The sequence below is a fragment of the Oncorhynchus gorbuscha genome, unplaced genomic scaffold (genome assembly GCF_021184085.1).
Source record: "Oncorhynchus gorbuscha isolate QuinsamMale2020 ecotype Even-year unplaced genomic scaffold, OgorEven_v1.0 Un_scaffold_3700, whole genome shotgun sequence".
Lineage (NCBI taxonomy): Eukaryota > Metazoa > Chordata > Actinopteri > Salmoniformes > Salmonidae > Oncorhynchus > Oncorhynchus gorbuscha.
The window spans coordinates 22,501-44,315 of record NW_025747881.1 but is presented as its reverse complement, the minus strand read 5'-3'; the positions used below and the strand labels follow the sequence as shown (position 1 = coordinate 44,315).

The following is a 21,815-nucleotide window of genomic DNA, read 5'->3' as shown; positions in this document are numbered from 1 at the left end:
GAGAGGAGAGGAGTGGGGTGGAGAGGAGAGGAGAGGAGAGGAGAGGAGGGAGAGGAGAGGAGGAGGGAGAGGAGAGGAGGGAGAGGAGAGGAGTGGAGTGGAGAGGAGAGGAGAGGAGTGGAGAGGAGAGGAGAGGAGAGGAGAGGAGAGGTTCTTACCCTTGATGGCGAACACCCCATAGAGAGGAGAGGAGGATGAGAGGAGGGGAGAGGTTCTTACCCTTGATGGCGAACACCCCATAGAGAGGGAGAGGAGAGGAGAGGAGAGGAGAGGAGAGGAGAGGAGAGGAGAGGAGAGGAGAGGAGAGGAGAGGAGAGGAGAGGAGAGGAGAGGAGAGGAGAGGAGAGGGAGAGGAGAGAGGAGAGGAGAGGTTCTTACCCTTAATGGCGAACACCCCATAGAGAGGAGAGGAGAGGAGAGGAGAGGAGAGGAGGAGAGGAGAGGAGAGGAGAGGAGAGGAGAGGAGAGGAGAGGAGAGGAGAGGAGGGAGAGGAGAGAGAGGAGAGGAGAGGGAGAGGAGAGGAGAGGGGTGGAGGGAGAGGAGAGGAGAGGGAGAGGAGAGGAGAGGAGAGGAGAGGAGAGGAGAGGAGAGGAGAGGAGAGGTGAGGAGAGGAGAGGAGAGGAGAGGAGAGGAGAGGTTCTTACCCTTGATGGCGAACACCCCATAGAGAGGAGAGGAGGATGAGAGGAGGGGAGAGGAGGATGAGAGGAGGGGAGAGGTTCTTACCCTTGATGGCGAACACCCCATAGCAGAAGTCTTTGAAGTTGATCCTGCCGTGAGAGTTGGGATCCAGGTACTTAGTCAACTTCTTCACCTGACAGAGACAGATCAGACACACTGTTATTAGTTGCATGCACCGAATACCAGAGGTGTAGACCTTACCGGGAAATGCTTACTTACGAGCCGTGGTACAACGCAGAGTTGTAAGTATGAACAATTTGCTAAATAACTAAGGAACATAGTTATTTAGGCAGATAGCCTAGTGGTTAGAGCGTTGGACTTGTAACTGAAAGGTTGCAAGATTGAATCCCCGAGCTGACAAGGTACAAATCTGTAGTTCTGCCCCTGAACAAGGCAGTTAACCAACATCATCGTAAATAAGAATGTGTTCTTAACTGACTTTCAGTTCAGTTCAGTTCCATTAGCTGGTTAGCTGTAGAAAAGCCTGAATAGATCTATCTTGCATGGTAGTCTGCCCCTCAGGACAGAAGACATGACCTTCCAACAGCAGAGCAATGTAACAGGGGCATAGCTAAGCACATCCATAACTCACTCAGTCACACACACACACACACACACACACACACACACACACACACACACACACACACACACACACACACACACACACACACACAGACACAGTTAGACAGACAGACATACAGACAGACAGACAGACAGATAGACAGTGTTCACACTCTACACACACAGGACACACCTGGGTGAGTGGGCAGTTACTGTGTTCATCTCTACTGCCACTGGGACCAGCTGGTACTGATAAAGTGTGATTTATAACAGTCTATTCCCCTCCAGGGTCAGTCAAACACACACACATCTCTACACACACACCAGCTGGTACAATAACTGTGTTCACACACACACACACTACACACACACAAACACAGCAGACAAACGTACACCACCCTGGGTGAGTGGGCATTACAGCTGCCCTGTGACCAGCTGGTACACACTGTGTTCCTCCCTATGGAGACTAAAGTGTGATTTATAACTGTCTATTCCCCTCTCTCAAACACACACACTGGGACCAGCTGGTACAGATAACTGTGTTCATCTCTACTGTTATATGGGACCAGCTGGTACTGATAACTGTGTTCATCTCTACTGCACTGGGACCAGCTGGTACTGATAACTGTGTTCATCTCTACTGCACTGGGACCAGCTGGTACTAATAACTGTGTTCATCTCTACTGCTTCACTGGGGACCAGCTGGTACTGATAACTGTGTTCATCTCTACTACTGCACTGGGACCAGCTGGTACTGATAACTGTGTTCATCTCTACTGTACTGGGACCAGCTGGTACTGATAACTGTGTTCATCTCTACTGCACTGGGACCAGCTGGTACTGATAACTGTGTTCATCTCTACTGCACTGGGACCAGCTGGTACTGATAACTGTGTTCATCTCTACTGCACTGGGACCAGCTGGTACTAATAACTGTGTTCATCTCTACTGCACTGGGACCAGCTGGTACTGATTACTGTGTTCATCTCTACTGGAGCTTCACTGCACTGGGACCAGCTGGTACTGATAACTGTGTTCATCTTTACTGTAGCTTCACTGCACTGGGACCAGCTGGTACTGATTACTGTGTTCATCTCTACTGTAGCTTCACTGCACTGGGACCAGCTGGTACTGATAACTGTGTTCATCTCTACTGCACTGGGACCAGCTGGTACTAATAACTGTGTTCATCTCTACTGCACTGGGACCAGCTGGTACTAATAACTGTGTTCATCTCTACTGCACTGGGACCAGCTGGTACTGATAACTGTGTTCATCTCTACTGTAGCTTTACTGCACTGGGACCAGCTGGTACTGATAACTGTGTTCATCTCTACTGTAGCTTTACTGCACTGGGACCAGCTGGTACTGATAACTGTGTTCATCTTTACTGTAGCTTTACTGCACTGGGACCAGCTGGTACTGATAACTGTGTTCATCTCTACTGTAGCTTCACTGCACTGGGACCAGATGGTACTGATAACTGTGTTCATCTCTACTGTACTGGGACCAGCTGGTACTAATAACTGTGTTCATCTCTACTGTACTGGGACCAGCTGGTACTAATAACTGTGTTCATCTCTACTGCACTGGGACCAGCTGGTACTGATAACTGTGTTCATCTCTACTGTAGCTTTACTGCACTGGGACCAGCTGGTACTGATAACTGTGTTCATCTCTACTGTAGCTTCACTGCACTGGGACCAGCTGGTACTGATAACTGTGTTCATCTCTACTGTAGCTTCACTGCACTGGGACCAGCTGGTACTAATAACTGTGTTCATCTCTACTGTAGCTTCACTGCACTGGGACCAGCTGGTACTAATAACTGTGTTCATCTCTACTGTACTGGGACCAGCTGGTACTAATAACTGTGTTCATCTCTACTGCACTGGGACCAGCTGGTACTGATAACTGTGTTCATCTCTACTGTAGCTTTACTGCACTGGGACCAGCTGGTACTGATAACTGTGTTCATCTCTACTGGAGCTTTACTGCACTGGGACCAGCTGGTACTGATAACTGTGTTCATCTCTACTGGAGCTTTACTGCACTGGGACCAGCTGGTACTGATAACTGTGTTCATCTCTACTGCACTGGGACCAGCTGGTACTGATAACTGTGTTCATCTCTACTGTTCACTGGGACCAGCTGGTACTGATAACTGTGTTCATCTCTACTGCACTGGGACCAGCTGGTACTGATAACTGTGTTCATCTCTACTGTAGCTTTACTGCACTGGGACCAGCTGGTACTGATAACTGTGTTCATCTCTACTGTAGCTTCACTGCACTGGGACCAGCTGGTACTGATAACTGTGTTCATCTCTACTGTAGCTTTACTGCACTGGGACCAGCTGGTACTGATAACTGTGTTCATCTCTACTGTAGCTTCACTGCACTGGGACCAGATGGTACTGATAACTGTGTTCATCTCTACTGTACTGGGACCAGCTGGTACTAATAACTGTGTTCATCTCTACTGTACTGGGACCAGCTGGTACTAATAACTGTGTTCATCTCTACTGCACTGGGACCAGCTGGTACTGATAACTGTGTTCATCTCTACTGTAGCTTTACTGCACTGGGACCAGCTGGTACTGATAACTGTGTTCATCTCTACTGTAGCTTTACTGCACTGGGACCAGCTGGTACTGATAACTGTGTTCATCTCTACTGTAGCTTCACTGCACTGGGACCAGCTGGTACTGATAACTGTGTTCATCTCTACTGTAGCTTCACTGCACTGGGACCAGCTGGTACTGATAACTGTGTTCATCTCTACTGCACTGGGACCAGCTGGTACTAATAACTGTGTTCATCTCTACTGCACTGGGACCAGCTGGTACTGATAACTGTGTTCATCTCTACTGTAGCTTTACTGCACTGGGACCAGCTGGTACTGATAACTGTGTTCATCTCTACTGGAGCTTCACTGCACTGGGACCAGCTGGTACTGATAACTGTGTTCATAGCTCTCACTGCTTCTGGATGTACCATGCTGGTTCACTGATAACTGGTACTGATTTCATCTCTACTTAGCTTCACTGTACTCATTAAGTGGAGATACTTCCATAACTGTGTTTTCCCCCAGAGATTGCTCTCCGCAGATGTAAATGCCTGCGTCACTGTTCTAATCTTTTCTTCCCCTTCCTTAGTGTAGACCGGAGATCATCTGGAGAGAGATTTAGGTGACAGAACACAGCTCTTTCTTCCCCTTCCTTAGTGTAGACAGGAGATCATCTGGAGAGAGATTTAGGTGACAGGACACAGCTCTTTCTTTCCCTTCCTTAGTGTAGACAGGAGATCATCTGGAGAGAGATTTAGGTGACAGAACACAGCTCTTTCTTCCCCTTCCTTAGTGTAGACAGGAGATCATCTGGAGAGAGACTTAGGTGACAGGACAAAGACACTTCTCTATTTCTTTAGAGAAGAAGAGAGATTTAGATGAGAGAACACTTTGTCTCCCTTACTTGGTGTAGGCAGGAGAGCATGTATTAAGGAAAGTCGAAGATTCACTGAGGAGAGGAGAGGATGAATTAAGGTAGTGGTAGTGAAATACAGTGCCTTGCGAAAGTATTCGGCCCCCTTGAACTTTGCGACCTTTTGCCACATTTCAGGCTTCAAACATAAAGATATAAAACTGTATTTTTTTGTGAAGAATCAACAACAAGTGGGACACAATCATGAAGTGGAACGACATTTATTGGATATTTCAAACTTTTTTAACAAATCAAAAACGGAAAAATTGGGCGTGCAAAATTATTCAGCCCCCTTAAGTTAATACTTTGTAGCGCCACCTTTTGCTGCGATTACAGTTGTAAGTCGCTTGGGGTATGTCTCTATCAGTTTTGCACATCGAGAGACTGAATTTTTTTCCCATTCCTCCTTGCAAAACAGCTCGAGCTCAGTGAGGTTGGATGGAGAGCATTTGTGAACAGCAGTTTTCAGTTCTTTCCACAGATTCTCGATTGGATTCAGGTCTGGACTTTGACTTGGCCATTCTAACACCTGGATATGTTTATTTTTGAACTATTCCATTGTAGATTTTGCTTTATGCTTTGGATCATTGTCTTGTTGGAAGACAAATCTCCGTCCCAGTCTCAGGTCTTTTGCAGACTCCATCGGGTTTTCTTCCAGAATGGTCCTGCATTTGGCTCCATCCATCTTCCCATCAATTTTAACCATCTTCCCTGTCCCTGCTGAAGAAAAGCAGGCCCAAACCATGATGCTGCCACCACCATGTTTGACAGTGGGGATGATGTGTTCAGGGTGATGAGCTGTGTTTGCTTTTACGCCAAACATAACGTTTTGCATTGTTGCCAAAAAGTTCAATTTTGGTTTCATCTGACCAGAGCACCTTCTTCCACATGTTTGGTGTGTCTCCCAGGTGGCTTGTGGCAAACTTTAAACAACACTTTTTATGGATATCTTTAAGAAATTGCTTTCTTCTTGCCACTCTTCCATAAAGGCCAGATTTGTGCAATATATGACTGATTGTTGTCCTATGGACAGAGTGTCCCACCTCAGCTGTAGATCCCTGCAGTTCATCCAGAGTGATCATGGGCCTCTTGGCTGCATCTCTGATCAGTCTTCTCCTTGTATGAGCTGAAAGTTTAGAGCGACGGCCAGGTCTTGGTAGATTTGCAGTGGTCTGATACTCCTTCCATTTCAATATTATCGCTTGCACAGTGCTCCTTGGGATGTTTAAAGCTTGGGAAATCTTTTTGTATCCAAATCCGGCTTTAAACGTCTTCACAACAGTATCTCGGCCCTGCCTGGTGTGTTCCTTGTTAAAAGCTCTCTGCGCTTTTAACGGACCTCTGAGACTATCAGAGTGCAGGTGCATTTATAAGGAGACTTGATTACACACAGGTGGATTGTATTTATCATCATTAGTCATTTAGGTCAACATTGGATCATTCAGAGATCCTCACTGAACTTCTGGAGAGAGTTTGCTGCACTGGAAGTAAAGGGGCTGAATAATTTTGCACGCCCAATTTTTCAGTTTTTGATTTGTTAAAAAGTTTGAAATATCCAATAAATGTTGTTCCACTTCATGATTGTGTCCCACTTGTTGTTGATTCTTCACAAAAAAATACAGTTTTATATCTTTATGTTTGAAGCCTGAAATGTGGCAAAAGGTCGCAAAGTTCAAGGGGGCCGAATACTTTCGCAAGGCACTGTATCCTACTAGTGTAGGGAGGAGATAGTGGTAGTGATAGATGGATATCTCCTACTAGTGTAGGGAGGAGATAGTGGTGTATATCCTACTAGTGTAGGGAGGAGATAGTGGTAGTGATGTATATCTCCTACTTGCGTAGGGAGGAGATAGTGGTAGTGATGTATATCTCCTACTTGCGTAGGGAGGAGATAGTGGTAGTGATGTATATCTCCTACTAGTGTAGGGAGGAGATAGTGGTAGTGATGTATATCACCACCTAGTGTAGGGAGGAGATAGTGGTAGTGATGTGTATATCCTACTAGTGTAGGGAGGAGATAGTGGTAGTGATAGATGGATATCTCCTACTAGTGTAGGGAGGAGATAGTGGTAGTGATATATGTATATCTCCACCTAGTAAAGGGAGGAGATAGTGGTAGTGATATATGTATATCACCACCTAGTATAGGGAGGAGATAGTGGTAGTGATGTATATATCCTACTAGTGTAGGGAGGAGATAGTGGTAGTGATAGATGTATATCTCCTACTAGTGTAGGGAGGAGATAGTGGTAGTGATGTATATCACCACCTAGTATAGGGAGGAGATAGTGGTAGTGATGTATATATCCTTCTAGTGTAGGGAGGAGATAGTGGTAGTGATGCATATATCCTACTAGTGTAGGGAGGAGATAGTGGTAGTGATGTATATCTCCTACTAGTGTAGGGAGGAGATAGTGGTAGTGATGTATATATCCTACTAGTGTAGGGAGGAGATAGTGGTAGTGATGTATATATCCTACTAGCGTAGGGAGGAGATAGTGGTAGTGATGTATATCTCCTACTAGTGTAGGGAGGAGATAGTGGTAGTGATGTATATATCCTACTAGCGTAGGGAGGAGATAGTGGTAGTGATGTATATCTCCTACTAGTGTAGGGAGGAGATAGTGGTAGTGATGTATATATCCTACTAGTGTAGGGAGGAGATAGTGGTAGTGATGTATATCACCACCTAGTATAGGGAGGAGATAGTGGTAGTGATGTATATATCCTACTAGTGTAGGGAGGAGATAGTGGTAGTGATGTGTATATCCTACTAGTGTAGGGAGGAGATAGTGGTAGTGATGTATATATCCTACTAGTATAGGGAGGAGATAGTGGTAGTGATGTATATATCCTACTAGTGGAGGGAGGAGATAGTGGTAGTGATGTGTATATCCTACTAGTGTAGGGAGGAGATAGTGGTAGTGATAGATGTATATCTCCTACTAGTGTAGGGAGGAGATAGTGGTAGTGATAGATGTATATCTCCTACTAGTGTAGGGAGGAGATAGTGGTAGTGATATATGTATATCTTCTACTAGTGTAGGGAGGAGATAGTGGTAGTGATGTATATCTTCTACTAGTGTAGGGAGGAGATAGTGGTAGTGATGTGGATATCTCCTACTAGTGTAGGGAGGAGATAGTGGTAGTGATGTATATCTCCTACTAGTGTAGGGAGGAGATAGTGGTAGTGATGTATATATCCTACTAGTGTAGGGAGGAGATAGTGGTAGTGGTGTATAATCCTCTAGTGGGAGGAGATAGTGGAGTGATGTATATCTCCTACTAGTATAGGGAGGAGATAGTGGTAGTGATGTATATATCCTACTAGTATAGGGAGGAGATAGTGGTAGTGATAGATGGATATCTCCTACTAGTGTAGGGAGGAGATAGTGGAGTGATGTATATCTCCTACTAGTATAGGGAGGAGATAGTGGTAGTGATGTATATCACCACCTGTATAGGGAGGAGATAGTGGTAGTGATGTGTATATCCTACTAGTGTAGGGAGGAGATAGTGGTAGTGATGTGTATATCCTACTAGTGTAGGGAGGAGATAGTGGTAGTGATGTATATCACCACCTCAACCTAGTATAGGGAGGAGATAGTGGTAGTGATGTGTATATCCTACTAGTGTAGGGAGGAGATAGTGGTAGTGATAGATGGATATCTCCTACTAGTGTAGGGAGGAGATAGTGGTAGTGATGTATATCTCCTACTTGCGTAGGGAGGAGATAGTGGTAGTGATGTATATCTCCTACTTGCGTAGGGAGGAGATAGTGGTAGTGATGTATATCTCCTACTAGTGTAGGGAGGAGATAGTGGTAGTGATGTATATCACCACCTAGTGTAGGGAGGAGATAGTGGTAGTGATGTGTATATCCTACTAGTGTAGGGAGGAGATAGTGGTAGTGATAGATGGATATCTCCTACTAGTGTAGGGAGGAGATAGTGGTAGTGATATATGTATATATCCTACTAGTGTAGGGAGGAGCTAGTGGTAGTGATATATGTATATCTTCCACCTAGTATAGGGAGGAGATAGTGGTAGTGATGTATATCTCCTACTAGTGTAGGGAGGAGATAGTGGTAGTGATAGATGGCCTCTCCTACTAGTGTAGGGAGGAGATAGTGGTAGTGATGTAGTATCACCACCAGTGTAGGGAGGAGATAGTGGTAGTGATGCTATATCCTTCTAGTGTAGGCAGAGATTGGTAGTGATGCAGTCCTATAGTGTAGGACAGTGAGATAGTGACTAGTGATGTTATATCTCCTACTAGTCTAGGGAGGAGATAGTGGTAGTGATGTATATCTCCTACGTAGTGTAGGGAGGAGATAGTGGTAGTGATGTATGGCCTACTAGGCAGGGAGGAGATAGTGGTAGTGATGTAGGCTATCTCTACTAGTGTAGGGAGGAGATAGTAGTGATGTTCCTACTAGTCACAGTAGTGGTAGTCAATAGTGTAGGGAGGAGATAGTGGTAGTGATGTATATATCCTACTAGTGTAGGGAGGAGATAGTGGTAGTGATGTCCAGTCTCACGTCACCTAGTGAAGGGAGGAGATAGTGGTAGTGATGTATATATCCTACTGGTTCTAGGGAGGAGATCCTGGTAGTCTCATATCCTACAGTGTAGGGAGGAGATAGTGGTAGTGATTCTAGGCAGAGATAGTGGTAGTGAGTCTCATATCCTAACAGTGAAGGAGGAGATCCGTGGTAGTGATGTGTATTCCTACTAGTGTAGGGAGAGTTAGTCTAGTGAGTCTCATATCAACAGTGTAGGGAGGAGATAGTGGTAGTGATAGATGTACCAAGAAACTGAGTATCTCCTACTAGTGTTGGGAGGAGATAGTGGTAGTGATATCTGTATATCTTCTACTAGTGAAGGGAGGAGATAGTGGTAGGGATGTGCTGGCCTTAGGGAGGAGATAGTCTGTGAGTCTCAACGTCCACAGTGAAGGGAGGAGATAGTGGGATGCTGGCCTTCTAGGCAGAGTTCCTCTGTCCAGTCTCAAACGTCAACAGTGAAGAGGAGACTCCGGGATGCTGGCCTTCTAGGCAGAGTTCCTCTGTCCAGTCTCAAAGTCAACAGTGAAGAGGAGACTCCGGGATGCTGGCCTTCTAGGCAGGGAGTTCCTCTGTCCAGTCTCATACGTCAACAGTGAAGGGAGGAGACTAGTGGGATGCTGGCCTTCTAGGGAGAGATAGTCTGTCCAGTCTCAACGTCAAGTGAGGAGATAGAGCGACTCCGGTAGTGATGTCCAGTCTCAACCAACAGTGAAGAGGAGACTCCGGGTAGTGATGGCCTACTAGGCAGAGTTCCTCTGTCCAGTCTCAACGTCAACAGTGAAGAGGAGACTCCGGGATGCTGGCCTTCTAGGCAGAGATCCTCTGTCCAGTCTCAACGTCAACAGTGAAGAGGAGACTAGGGAAGCTGGCCTTCTAGGCAGAGTTCCTCTGTCCAGTCTCAAGTGTAGTCAACAGTGAAGAGGATGACTCCGGGAGGAGCTGTGCCTTCTAGGCAGAGTTCCTCTGTCCAGTCTCAACGTCAACAGTGAAGGGAGGAGACTCCGGGTAGCTGATGCCTTCTAGGCAGAGTTCCTCTGTCCAGTCTCAATCCTCACTAGTGAGGGAGGAGATCCGGGTGATGCTGGCCTTCTAGGCAGGTTCCTCTGTCCAGTCTCAACCTCAACAGTGAAGAGGAGACTCCGGGAGCTGGCCTTCTAGGCAGAGTTCCTCTGTCCAGTCTCAACGTCAACAGTGAAGAGGAGACTCCGGGAGCTGGCCTTCTAGGCAGAGTTCCTCTGTCCAGTCTCAACGTCAACAGTGAAGGGAGGAGACTCCGGGATGCTGGCCTTCTAGGCAGAGTTCCTCTGTCCAGTCTCAACGTCCTACAGTGAAGAGGAGACTGGGTGATAGATGGCCTTCTAGTGTAGGGAGTTCCTCTGTCCAGTCTGTAATCTCAACAGTGAAGAGGAGATAGGGTAGTGATGTATATCACTTCTAGGGAGGAGATCCTCTGTCCAGTCTCAAATCAACTAGTGTAGGAGGAGATAGTGGAGTGATGTCCTTCTAGGCAGGGAGGAGATAGTCTGTCCATGTCTCACCACCAGTGAAGAGGAGACTCCGGGATAGTGGCCTTCTGAGGCAGATGTCTGTCCAGTCTCACTCAACAGTGAAGGAGGAGATAGGGTAGTGCTGGCCTTCTAGTGGGGAGGAGATAGTGGTCTGATAGATGGATATCTCCGTCAACAGTGAAGGGAGGAGACTAGTGGGATGCTGTATATCCTTCTAGTGTAGGGAGTTCCTCTGTCCAGTCTGTAACTTCAACTAGTGAAGGGAGGAGATAGTGGTGATAGATGGATATCTTCTAGGGAGAGGAGATAGTGGTAGTCTCAGGTCTTCAACAGTGTAGAGGAGACTCCGGGTGATGCTGGCCTTCTAGGGAGGAGATAGTGGAGAGGTAAATTCTAGTGAAAGAAGTCACTCTGGATCAACAGAGACCCATTATCAGCAACCATCACTCCTGTGTTCCAATGGCACTCTGTGTTAGCTAATCCAACTAATTGTCAAGAAAACCCTTTTGCAATTATGTTAGCACATCTGAAACCTGTTGTTCTGATTAAAGACAATAAAACAGGCCTTATTAAACTAGTTGAGTATCAGCTGGAGCATCAGCCTTACAGGTTCAAAATGGCCAGAAACCAAGTTTTTCCTCTATGTCCAAGAAACTCTTGTGCAACGTCACCCTTCACAGAACAGAAGGTCTAAACCAGAATAGAAAAAGGACTCACAACTGAGCAAGAGGACAAGTACATGAGCCTTCTAGGAGAAACAGACATACTCACAAGTCCACACACAACTGGCAGCTTCAGTAAATAGTTCCCGCAAAACACCAGTCTCAACGTCAACAGTGAAGAGGAGACTCCGGGATGCTGGCCTTCTAGGCAGAGTTCCTCTGTCCAGTCTCAACGTCAACAGTGAAGAGGAGACTCCGGGATGCTGGCCTTCTAGGCAGAGTTCCTCTGTCCAGTCTCAACGTCAACAGTGAAGAGGAGACTCCGGGAAGCTGGCCTTCTAGGCAGAGTTCCTCTGTCCAGTCTCAACGTCAACAGTGAAGAGGCGACTCCGGGAAGCTGGCCTTCTAGGCAGAGTTCCTCTGTCCAGTCTCAACGTCAACAGTGAAGAGGAGACTCCGGGATGCTGGCCTTCTAGGCAGAGTTCCTCTGTCCAGTCTCAACGTCAACAGTGAAGAGGAGACTCCGGGAAGCTGGCCTTCTAGGCAGAGTTCCTCTGTCCAGTCTCAACGTCAACAGTGAAGAGGCGACTCCGGGAAGCTGGCCTTCTAGGCAGAGTTCCTCTGTCCAGTCTCAAACAACAGTGAAGAGGCGACTCATAAGCTGGCCTTCTAGGCAGAGTTCCTCTGTCCAGTCTCAACGTCAACAGTGAAGAGGAGACTCCGGGGAAGCTGGCCTTCTAGGCAGAGTTCCTCTGTCCAGTCTCAACGTCAACAGTGAAGAGGAGACTCCGGGAAGCTGGCCTTTAGGCAGAGTTCCTCTGTCCAGTCTCAAAGTCAACAGTGAAGAGGCGACTCAAGCTGGCCTTCTAGGCAGAGTTCCTCTGTCCAGTCTCAACGTCAACAGTGAAGACGACTCCGGGATGCTGGCCTTCTAGGCAGAGTTCCTCTGTCCAGTCTCAACAAAACAGTGAAGAGGCGACTCCGGGATGCTGGCCTTCTAGGCAGAGTTCCTCTGTCCAGTCTCAAAGTCAACAGTGAAGAGACGACTCCATGCTGGCCTTCTAGGCAGAGTTCCTCTGTCCAGTCTCAACGTCAACAGTGAAGAGGAGACTCCGGGAAGCTGGCCTTCTAGGCAGAGTTCCTCTGTCCAGTCTCAACGTCAACAGTGAAGAGGAGACTCCGGGATGCTGGCCTTCTAGGCAGAGTTCCTCTGTCCAGTCTCAACGTCAACAGTGAAGAGGAGACTCAGGGAAGCTGGCCTTCTAGGCAGAGTTCCTCTGTCCAGTCTCAACGTCAACAGTGAAGAGGCGACTCCGGGATGCTGGCCTTCTAGGCAGAGTTCCTCTGTCCAGTCTCAACGTCAACAGTGAAGAGGAGACTCCGGGAAGCTGGCCTTCTAGGCAGAGTTCCTCTGTCCAGTCTCAACGCAACAGTGAAGAGGAGACTCCGGGATGCTGGCCTTCTAGGCAGAGTTCCTCTGTCCAGTCTCAACGTCAACAGTGAAGAGGAGACTCCTGGAAGCTGGCCTTCTAGGCAGAGTTCCTCTGTCCAGTCTCAACGTCAACAGTGAAGAGGCACTCCGGGATGCTGTCCTTCTAGGCAGAGTTCCTCTGTCCAGTCTCAACGTCAACAGTGAAGAGGAGACTCCGGGAAGCTGGCCTTCTAGGCAGAGTTCCTCTGTCCAGTCTCAACGTCAACAGTGAAGAGGAGACTCCGGGAAGCTGGCCTTCTAGGCAGAGTTCCTCTGTCCAGTCTCAACGCAACAGTGAAGAGGAGACTCCGGGATGCTGGCCTTCTAGGCAGAGTTCCTCTGTCCAGTGTCTGTGTTCTTTTGCCCGTCTTAATCTTTCCTTTTTTATTGGCCAGTCTGAGATATGGCTTTTTCTTGACAACTCTGCCTGTCATTGGCTGAGAAGATAAGAGAGATTACAGGGAGTCACAGTGACTGAGCTTCTGAGACGTGAGACTGAGTTCCTGTGTGGAATATTGGAGCGAGTAAGGATGCAAACACACACACACACAGACACACAGACACAGCATAGACACACACACACAGACACACACACAGAGACACAGACACACACACACACACACACACAGACAGACACACACACAGAGAGACAGACAGAGACAGACACACACAGACAGTAGAGTGTATGGTGTTCAGCTGAAGGGAGTGTAGGTCTTCAGCCTGACAGAGCTCTCTAGTCTGCTGAAGCATCACACGGTTACACTCTCTTCTTTAAACGGTTTAATATCAAAGGACACACTTGAGACACAAACACACACTGTAACCATGGTTACATAAGAGGACAAGTTCACACACTGCCCATGTACTGTAGAAACCATGGTTACATAAGAGGTTTAAAATATTCGAGCTGGTCTCTTGCAGCTGACGATAACATGCCAACAACTTACAGAGAGATAACAACATACAGCACAACACACACACACACAGAGAGAGAGACACACACACACACAGACACACACACAGACACACAGACACACAGACACAGACACAGACACACAGAGAGACAGAGAGACACAGACACAGACAGAGACACAGAGACACAGAGACAGACACACAGAGCAATACAGACACACACACACACACACACACACACACACACACACACACACACACACACAGACACACAGACACAGAGAGAGACAGAGAGACACACACAGACACACACACACACACACAGAGAGAGACACAGAATACACAGAGACACAGATCAAGAGACACAGAGAGAGAATACACAGACCAATACACAGACACACACACACACACAGAGAGACACAGAGAGAGACAGAGAGAGAGAGAGAGACACACAGACACAGACACACACACACACACAGAGACACAGAGACACAGAGAGACACACACACACACACCAATACACACACCAGAGACACACACAGACAGACCAATAGACACCAAGACAGACAGACACACACACAGAGAGAGAGACTCAGAATACACAGAGAGACAGACAGAGACACACACAGAGAGACACAGAGAGAGAGACACAGAGAGAGACAGACAGAGAGAGAGAGACAGAGAGAGAGAGAGACACAGAGAGAGAGACAGATTTCAACCCTGTCAAACCAGGACTACTGTAGTCCAGACTGGTCTGGTTCATTTACAACCCTATCAAACCTGGACTACTGTAGTCATAGAGGTTCATTACAACCCTGTCAAACCAGGACGACTGTAGTCATAGACTGGCCCTGGTTCATTACAACCCTGAATTACAACAATGGAGAGAGAGGGGGTGGGGTGGGGTGGGAGAGGGGTGGAGGAGAGGAGTGGAGGAGAGGAGGGAGGTGGGGTGGGGTGGAGGAGAGGAGAGGAGAGAGAGAGAGAGAGAGAGAGTGGAGGTGGGGAGAGGGGTGGAGGAGAGGGTAGGAGAGGAGAGGAGAGGAGAGGGGGTGGGGTGGGGAGGAGGAGAGGAGGGAGGGGGTAGGAGAGGAGAGGAGGAAAGAGGAGGAGGATGACAAAAGAGGAGGGGAAGGTGTGAATGACGAAGATCAGAATGTGGAGGGTCGTGCGAGTTTGTATGTTGCTGAGAGAAAAGTCATCACCAACTCACTCTCTCTCTCTCCCCTGTGTGAGAGGAAGTCATAACTTGTTGATAGAAGCCTGATTCATCATCACACACCTTCTACCTCAGTCCTCACCTCTGACCCCTCATAGCATTCTGTCATGTTCTCTCTCACCTCTGACCCCTCATAGCATTCTGTCATGTTCTCTCCTCAACTCTGACCCCTCATAGCATTCTGTTATGTTCTCTCCTCACCTCTGACCCTTCATAGCATTCTGTCATGTTCTTTTCACCTCTGAAACCTCATAACATTCCAACCATGATGGAGAAGAAGGACCCTTCAGAGGATTCTGTCATGTTCTGGGGTCACCTCTGACCATTCATAGGATTCTGTCAGGTCCTGGGGTCTGACCCTGGAGGAGCATTCTGTCAGGAGAGGACCTCTGACCCTTGGATAGCATTCTGTAAGTGGGGGTGGGGTGGGGTGGACCCTTCATAGCATTCTGTCATGTTCTCTCCTCACCTCTGACCCTTCATAGCATTCTGAGGGGGTCACCTCTGACCCTTCATAGCATTCTGTCATGTCCTCACCTGACCCTTCATAGGATTCTGTAAGTTCTCTCCTGAATGACCCCTCATAGCATTCTGTCATGTGGACCTCTGACCCTTCATAGCATTTGTATGTTGCTGAGACCTCTGACCCTTCATAGCATTCTGTCATGTTCTCTCCTCACCTCTGACCCCTGTAGATTCTGTCAGTCCTCACTCTGACCCTTGATAGCCTGATTCATCATCACACTGACCTTCTAGCCTCAGTCCTCACCTCTGACCCTTCATAGCATTCTGTCATGTTCTCTCCTCACCTCTGACCCTTCATAGCATTCTGTCATGTTCTCTCCTCACCTCTGACCCCTCATAGCATTCTGTCATGTTCTCTCCTCACCTCTGACCCCTCATAGCATTCTGTCATGTTCTCTCCTCACCTCTGACCCCTCATAGCATTCTGTCATGTTCTCTCCTCACCTCTGACCCCTCATAGCATTCTGTCATGTTCTCTCCTCACCTCTGACCCCTCATAGCATTCTGTCATGTCCTCACCTCTGACCCTTCATAGCATTCTGTAATGTTCTCTCCTCACCTCTGACCCTTCATAGCATTCTGTCATGTTCTCTCCTCACCTCTGACCCCTCATAGCATTCTGTCATGTTCTCTCCTCACCTCTGACCCTCATAGCATTCTGTCATGTTCTCTTGCTTTGTGTCATGTCAATCAGATGTATTATGTCTTGCAGTGTATTATGTCACAGCAGTGGCCAGGTAGACTGCCTGCGTCAAAACAAGAGGCTGAATGGAGGATGAAAAGTGTGCTCGAAAAATGCACAAAGATCAATCAATTAATGTATCCAAATTACTTGATCTGGTACATTGCCAACTCATTTAAATTAGTTTAAATGTCTATATTAAAGACAAGCCTAACAACTCTCAGAGGACCAGCTAACAGGTTAACAAGATAATGGGCTAATTGGTGATAGGAACAGCTAATCTATTGATCATTTATTGATCTTATGAGATAAAAACACGACAAAACAAACACAAAACACTTCTTAATCTAACACAGTAAGGCCCAGAGAACCAAGGCTAACAAGCTAACAGGCTAACAGGCTAATTGATGACAGGTTAACAGACTAACAGGCTAATTGGTGACCGGCTAACAGGCTAATTGGTGACAGGCTAACAGGCTAATTGGTGACAGGCTAACAGACTAACAGGCTAATTGGTGACAGGCTAACAGGCTAATTGGTGACAGGCTAACAGTCTAATTGGTGACATGCTAACAGACTAACAGGCTAACAGGCTAACAGGAACAGCTTCTATCTCAAGGCCATCAGACTGTTAAACAGCCACCACTAACATTGAGTGGCTGCTGCCACCAAACCGACTCAACTCCAGCCACTTTAATAATGGAAATTGATGTAAAAAATGTATCACTAGTCACTTTAAACAATGCCACTTAATATGTTTACATACCCTACATTACTCATCTCATATGTATATACTGTACTCGATACCATCTACTGCATCTTGCCATCTTTATGTAATACATGTATCACTAGCCACTTTAAACAATGTCACTTTTATGTTTACATACCCTACATTACTCATCTCATATGTATATACTGTACTCGATACCATCTACTGCATCTTGCCTATGACGTTCTGTACCATCACTCATTCATATATCTTTATGTACATATACTTTATCCCTTTACACTTGTGTGTATAAGGTAGTTGTTGTGGAATTGTTAGGTTAGATTACTCGTTGGTTATTACTGCATTGTCGGAACTAGAAGCACAAGCATTTCGCTACACTCGCATTAACATCTGCTAAACATGTGTATGTGACAAATAAAATGTGATTTGATTTGATGGGAGTGATTGAGTATGTCCGTAAACACACTCGCCAGCTGGTCTGCTCTGAGGACGCGGCCGGGGATGCCGTCTGAGTCAGCAGCCTTGCGAGGGTTAACGCGTTTAAATGTCTTACTCACGTCGGCCACAGAGAAGGAGGGATGAGCTTGGAGGGTACTATGATGGGGGGGGTGGGGCGCAGTCCTTGGTAGTTGTTAGTTGGAGGGTACTATGATGGGGGGAGGCGCAGTCCTTGGTAGTTGTTAGTTGGAGGGTACTATGATGGGGGGGAGGCGCAGTCCTTGGTAGCGGGCCGCGTCAGTGGCACTGTATTATCCTCAAAGCGGGCAAAGAAGGTGTTTAGTTTGTCTGGAAGCAAGACGTCGGTGTCCGTGACGTGGCTGGTTGTCTTTTTGTAATCCGTGATTGCCTGTAGACCCTGCCACATTGCATTGCGCTGCCACGTTGCATTGCGACTCCACCTAGTCTCTGTACTGGCATTTTGCTTGTTTGATTGCCTTGCGGAGGGAATAACTACACTGTTTATATTCAGCCATATTCCCAGACATCTTTCCATGGTTGAATGCGATGGTTCGCTCTTTCAGTTTTTCGCGAATGCCGCCACCTATCCACGGTTTCTGGTTAGGGGTAGGTTGTAATAGTCACCGTTGGTACAACATCTCCAATGCACTTCCTTATAAACTCACTCACCGAGTCAACGTATAAATCAATGTTATTCTCTGAGGCTGACCGGAACATATCCCAGTCCGCGTGATCAAAACAATCTTGAAGCCTGGATTCCGATTGGTCAGACCAGCGTTGAATGGTTCTAGTCACAGGTACATCCTGTTTGAGTTTCTGCCTATAGGACGGTAGGAGCAAAATGGAACCGGTGTCAGATTTCCCGAAGGGAGGGGGAGGAGGGCCCTGTATGCATCGCATATAGGTTAAAGTAGCAGTGGTCCAGTGTATTGCCCGCGCGAGTGCTACAGTCAATGTGCTGATAGAATTTAACTTTGTTAAAATCCCCAGCTACAATAAATGCAGCCTCAGGATATATGGCGTTAGCATTCACATGCCTTTAGCATTAACGTGCCTTTAAGGTTAGTGTGCATTTAGCGTTAGCATTCACATGCCTTTAGCGTTAACGTGCCTTTAAGGTTAGTGTGCATTTAGCGTTAGCATTCACATGCCTTTAGCGTTAACGTGCCTTTAATGTTAGTGTGCCTTTAGCGTTAGCATTCACATGCCTTTAGCATTAACGTGCCTTTAAGGTTAGTGTGCATTTAGCGTTAGCATTCACATGCCTTTAGCGTTAACGTGCCTTTAATGTTAGTGTGCCTTTAGCGTTAGCATTCACATGCCGATAGCGTTAACGTGCCTTTAAGGTTAGTGTGCCTTTAGCGTTAGCATTCACATTCCTTTAGCGTTAACGTGCCTTTAAGGTTAGTGTGCCTTTAGCGTTAGCATTGGCATGTCTGAGTCCTACTCCTTAACGACCTGAGAAATCATCGTTAGTTCCCTAGTTCTCCTGGCCCAGGCTCAACAGAAGAGAGCGGAGTGGGCAATTACAAACACACTGGTTGTGTCCCAAATGACAATCTATTCCCTATATAGTGCACTACTGTGGACCATGTCCTATGTAGGGAATGGGGGTGGCATTTGGGACTGGTCGTGTTCCTGATGATGAGTGACCCGTTAGAAATAAGGTCATCTGGCCAGGCAAACAGAGGGGCCCCCAGTTAAAACCCTACTAATGGGACATAGAGAGAGAGACTGGGAATAAACACCAGAGCAGAGAGAGAGAGAGAGAGGGAGAGGGAGAGAGGGAGAGAGGGAGAGAGGGGAGAGAGAGAGGGAGAGATATAGAGAGACGGAGCAGATATAGAGCAGAGAGGGCAGATATAGAGCAGAGAGAGCAGATATAGAGCAGAGAGAGGGCAGATATAGAGCAGAGAGGGCAGATATAGAGCAGAGATATAGAGCAGAGAGGGCAGATATAGAGCAGATATAGAGCAGAGAGAGGGCAGATATAGAGCAGAGAGGGCAGATATAGAGCAGAGAGAGGGCAGATATAGAGCAGAGAGGGCAGATATAGAGCAGAGAGAGGGCAGATATAGAGCAGAGAGGGCAGATATAGAGCAGAGAGAGGGCAGATATAGAGCAGAGAGGGAAGATATAGAGCAGAGAGGGCAGATATAGAGCAGAGAGAGGGCAGATATAGAGCAGAGAGGGCAGATATAGAGCAGAGAGAGGGCAGATATAGAGCAGAGAGAGAAGATATAGATATAGAGCAGAGAGGATATAGAGCAGAGAGAGGGCAGATATAGAGCAGAGAGGGCAGATATAGAGCAGAGAGAGGGCAGATATAGAGCAGAGAGGGCAGATATAGAGCAGAGAGAGGGCAGATATAGAGCAGATATAGAGCAGAGAGAGGGCAGATATAGAGCAGATAGATATAGAGCAGAGAGGGCAGAGAGAGGGCAGATATAGAGCAGAGAGAGGGCAGATATAGAGCAGAGAGAGCAGATATAGAGCAGAGAGGGCAGATATAGAGCAGAGAGAGCAGATATAGAGCAGATATAGAGCAGAGAGAGGGCAGATATAGAGCAGAGAGAGAGAGCAGATATAGAGCAGATATAGAGCAGAGAGAGGGCAGATATAGAGCAGAGAGAGGAGCAGATATAGAGCAGATATAGAGCAGAGAGAGAGGCAGATATAGAGCAGAGAGGGCAGATATAGAGCAGAGAGAGGAGAGGGCAGATATAGAGCAGATATAGAGCAGAGAGAGGAGAGGGCAGATATAGAGCAGTAGAGAGGAGAGGGCAGATATAGAGCAGAGAGAGGGCAGATATAGAGCAGAGAGAGGGCAGATATAGAGCAGAGAGGGCAGATATAGAGCAGAGAGAGGGAAGATATAGAGCAGACAGGGCAGATATAGAGCAGAGAGAGCAGATATAGAGCAGAGAGGGCAGATATAGAGCAGAGAGAGCAGATAGATATAGAGCAGAGAGAGGGCAGATATAGAGCAGAGAGGGAAGATATAGAGCAGAGAGGGCAGATATAGAGCAGAGAGAGGGCAGATATAGAGCAGAGAGGGCAGATATAGAGCAGAGAGAGGGTAGATATAGAGCAGAGAGAGGGTAGATATAGAGCAGAGAGAGGGCAGATATAGAGCAGAGAGAGGGCAGATATAGAGCAGAGAGAGGGTAGATATAGAGCAGAGAGAGGGCAGATATAGAGCAGAGAGAGGGCAGATATAGAGCAGAGAGAGGGTAGATATAGAGCAGATATAGAGCAGTAGAGAGGAGAGAGCAGATACAGAGCAGAGAGAGATATAGAGCAGAGAGAGGGTAGATATAGAGCAGATATAGAGCAGAGAGAGACGGAGCAGATATAGAGCAGAGAGAGAGCAGATATAGAGCAGAGAGAGGGCAGATATAGAGCAGAGAGAGCAGATATAGAGCAGAGAGGGCAGATATAGAGCAGAGAGATGGGCAGATATAGCAGATATAGAGCAGAGAGAGGATATAGCAGATATAGAGCAGAGAGAGGGCAGATATAGAGCAGAGAGCAGATATAGAGCAGATATAGAGCAGAGAGAGCAGAGAGAGAGCAGATATAGAGCAGAGAGAGGGCAGATATAGAGCAGAGAGAGGGCAGATATAGAGCAGAGAGAGAGCAGATATAGAGCAGAGAGAGGGCAGATATAGAGCAGAGAGAGGGCAGATATAGAGCAGAGAGAGGGTAGATATAGAGCAGAGAGAGGGCAGATATAGAGCAGAGAGAGGGCAGATATAGAGCAGAGAGGGCAGATATAGAGAGAACATGTAGAATTCTGCAAAAATATCATCCCTGTACAACGTTAAACACAAAATTAGGCCGAACCCGCTCACTGTCAAAATCAAGAAAATAGCTGTTAAATTCGACAACCACCTAAAAGGAAACGATTCCCAAACTTTCCATAACAGCCATCACCTGCAGAGAGATGAGACTCCCCTAAGCAAGCCGGTCCTTAGGCTCTGTTCAGAAACAGACCCCACAGAGCCTCAGGACAAGAGGTCGACCGATTAATCGGAATGGCCAATTAATTAGGGCGATTTCAAGTTTTCATAACAATTGATAATCTGCATTTTTAGACACCTATTCTGGCCGATTACATTGCAATCCACGAGGAGACTGTGTGGCAGGCTGATCATCTGTTACACGAGTGCAGCAAGGAGCCAAAGTATGTTGCTAGCTAGTATTAAACTTATCTTATAAAAAACAATCAATCTTCACATAATCACTAGTTAACTACACATGGTTGATGATATTACTAGTGTAACTAGCTTGTCCTGCGTTGCATATAATCGATGCGGTGCCTGTTAATTTATCATCGAATCACAGTCTAC

General features: G+C 46.9%; 1 protein-coding gene across 1 annotated transcript in view; it reads right to left on the bottom strand.

Annotated features, from left to right (window-relative positions):
* Positions 1 to 727: 727 nt before the first annotated feature.
* The window catches only part of LOC124028054 (rab11 family-interacting protein 4A-like), a gene marked incomplete at its 3' end in the record, with an annotated part of 40,530 nt that continues 19,442 nt past the window's right edge, over positions 728 to 21,815 (bottom strand). The window contains exon 2 of the mRNA XM_046340222.1: positions 728 to 815. Coding sequence (XP_046196178.1) covers positions 728 to 815 — 88 coding nt within the window. The remainder of the gene's footprint in view (positions 816 to 21,815) is intronic.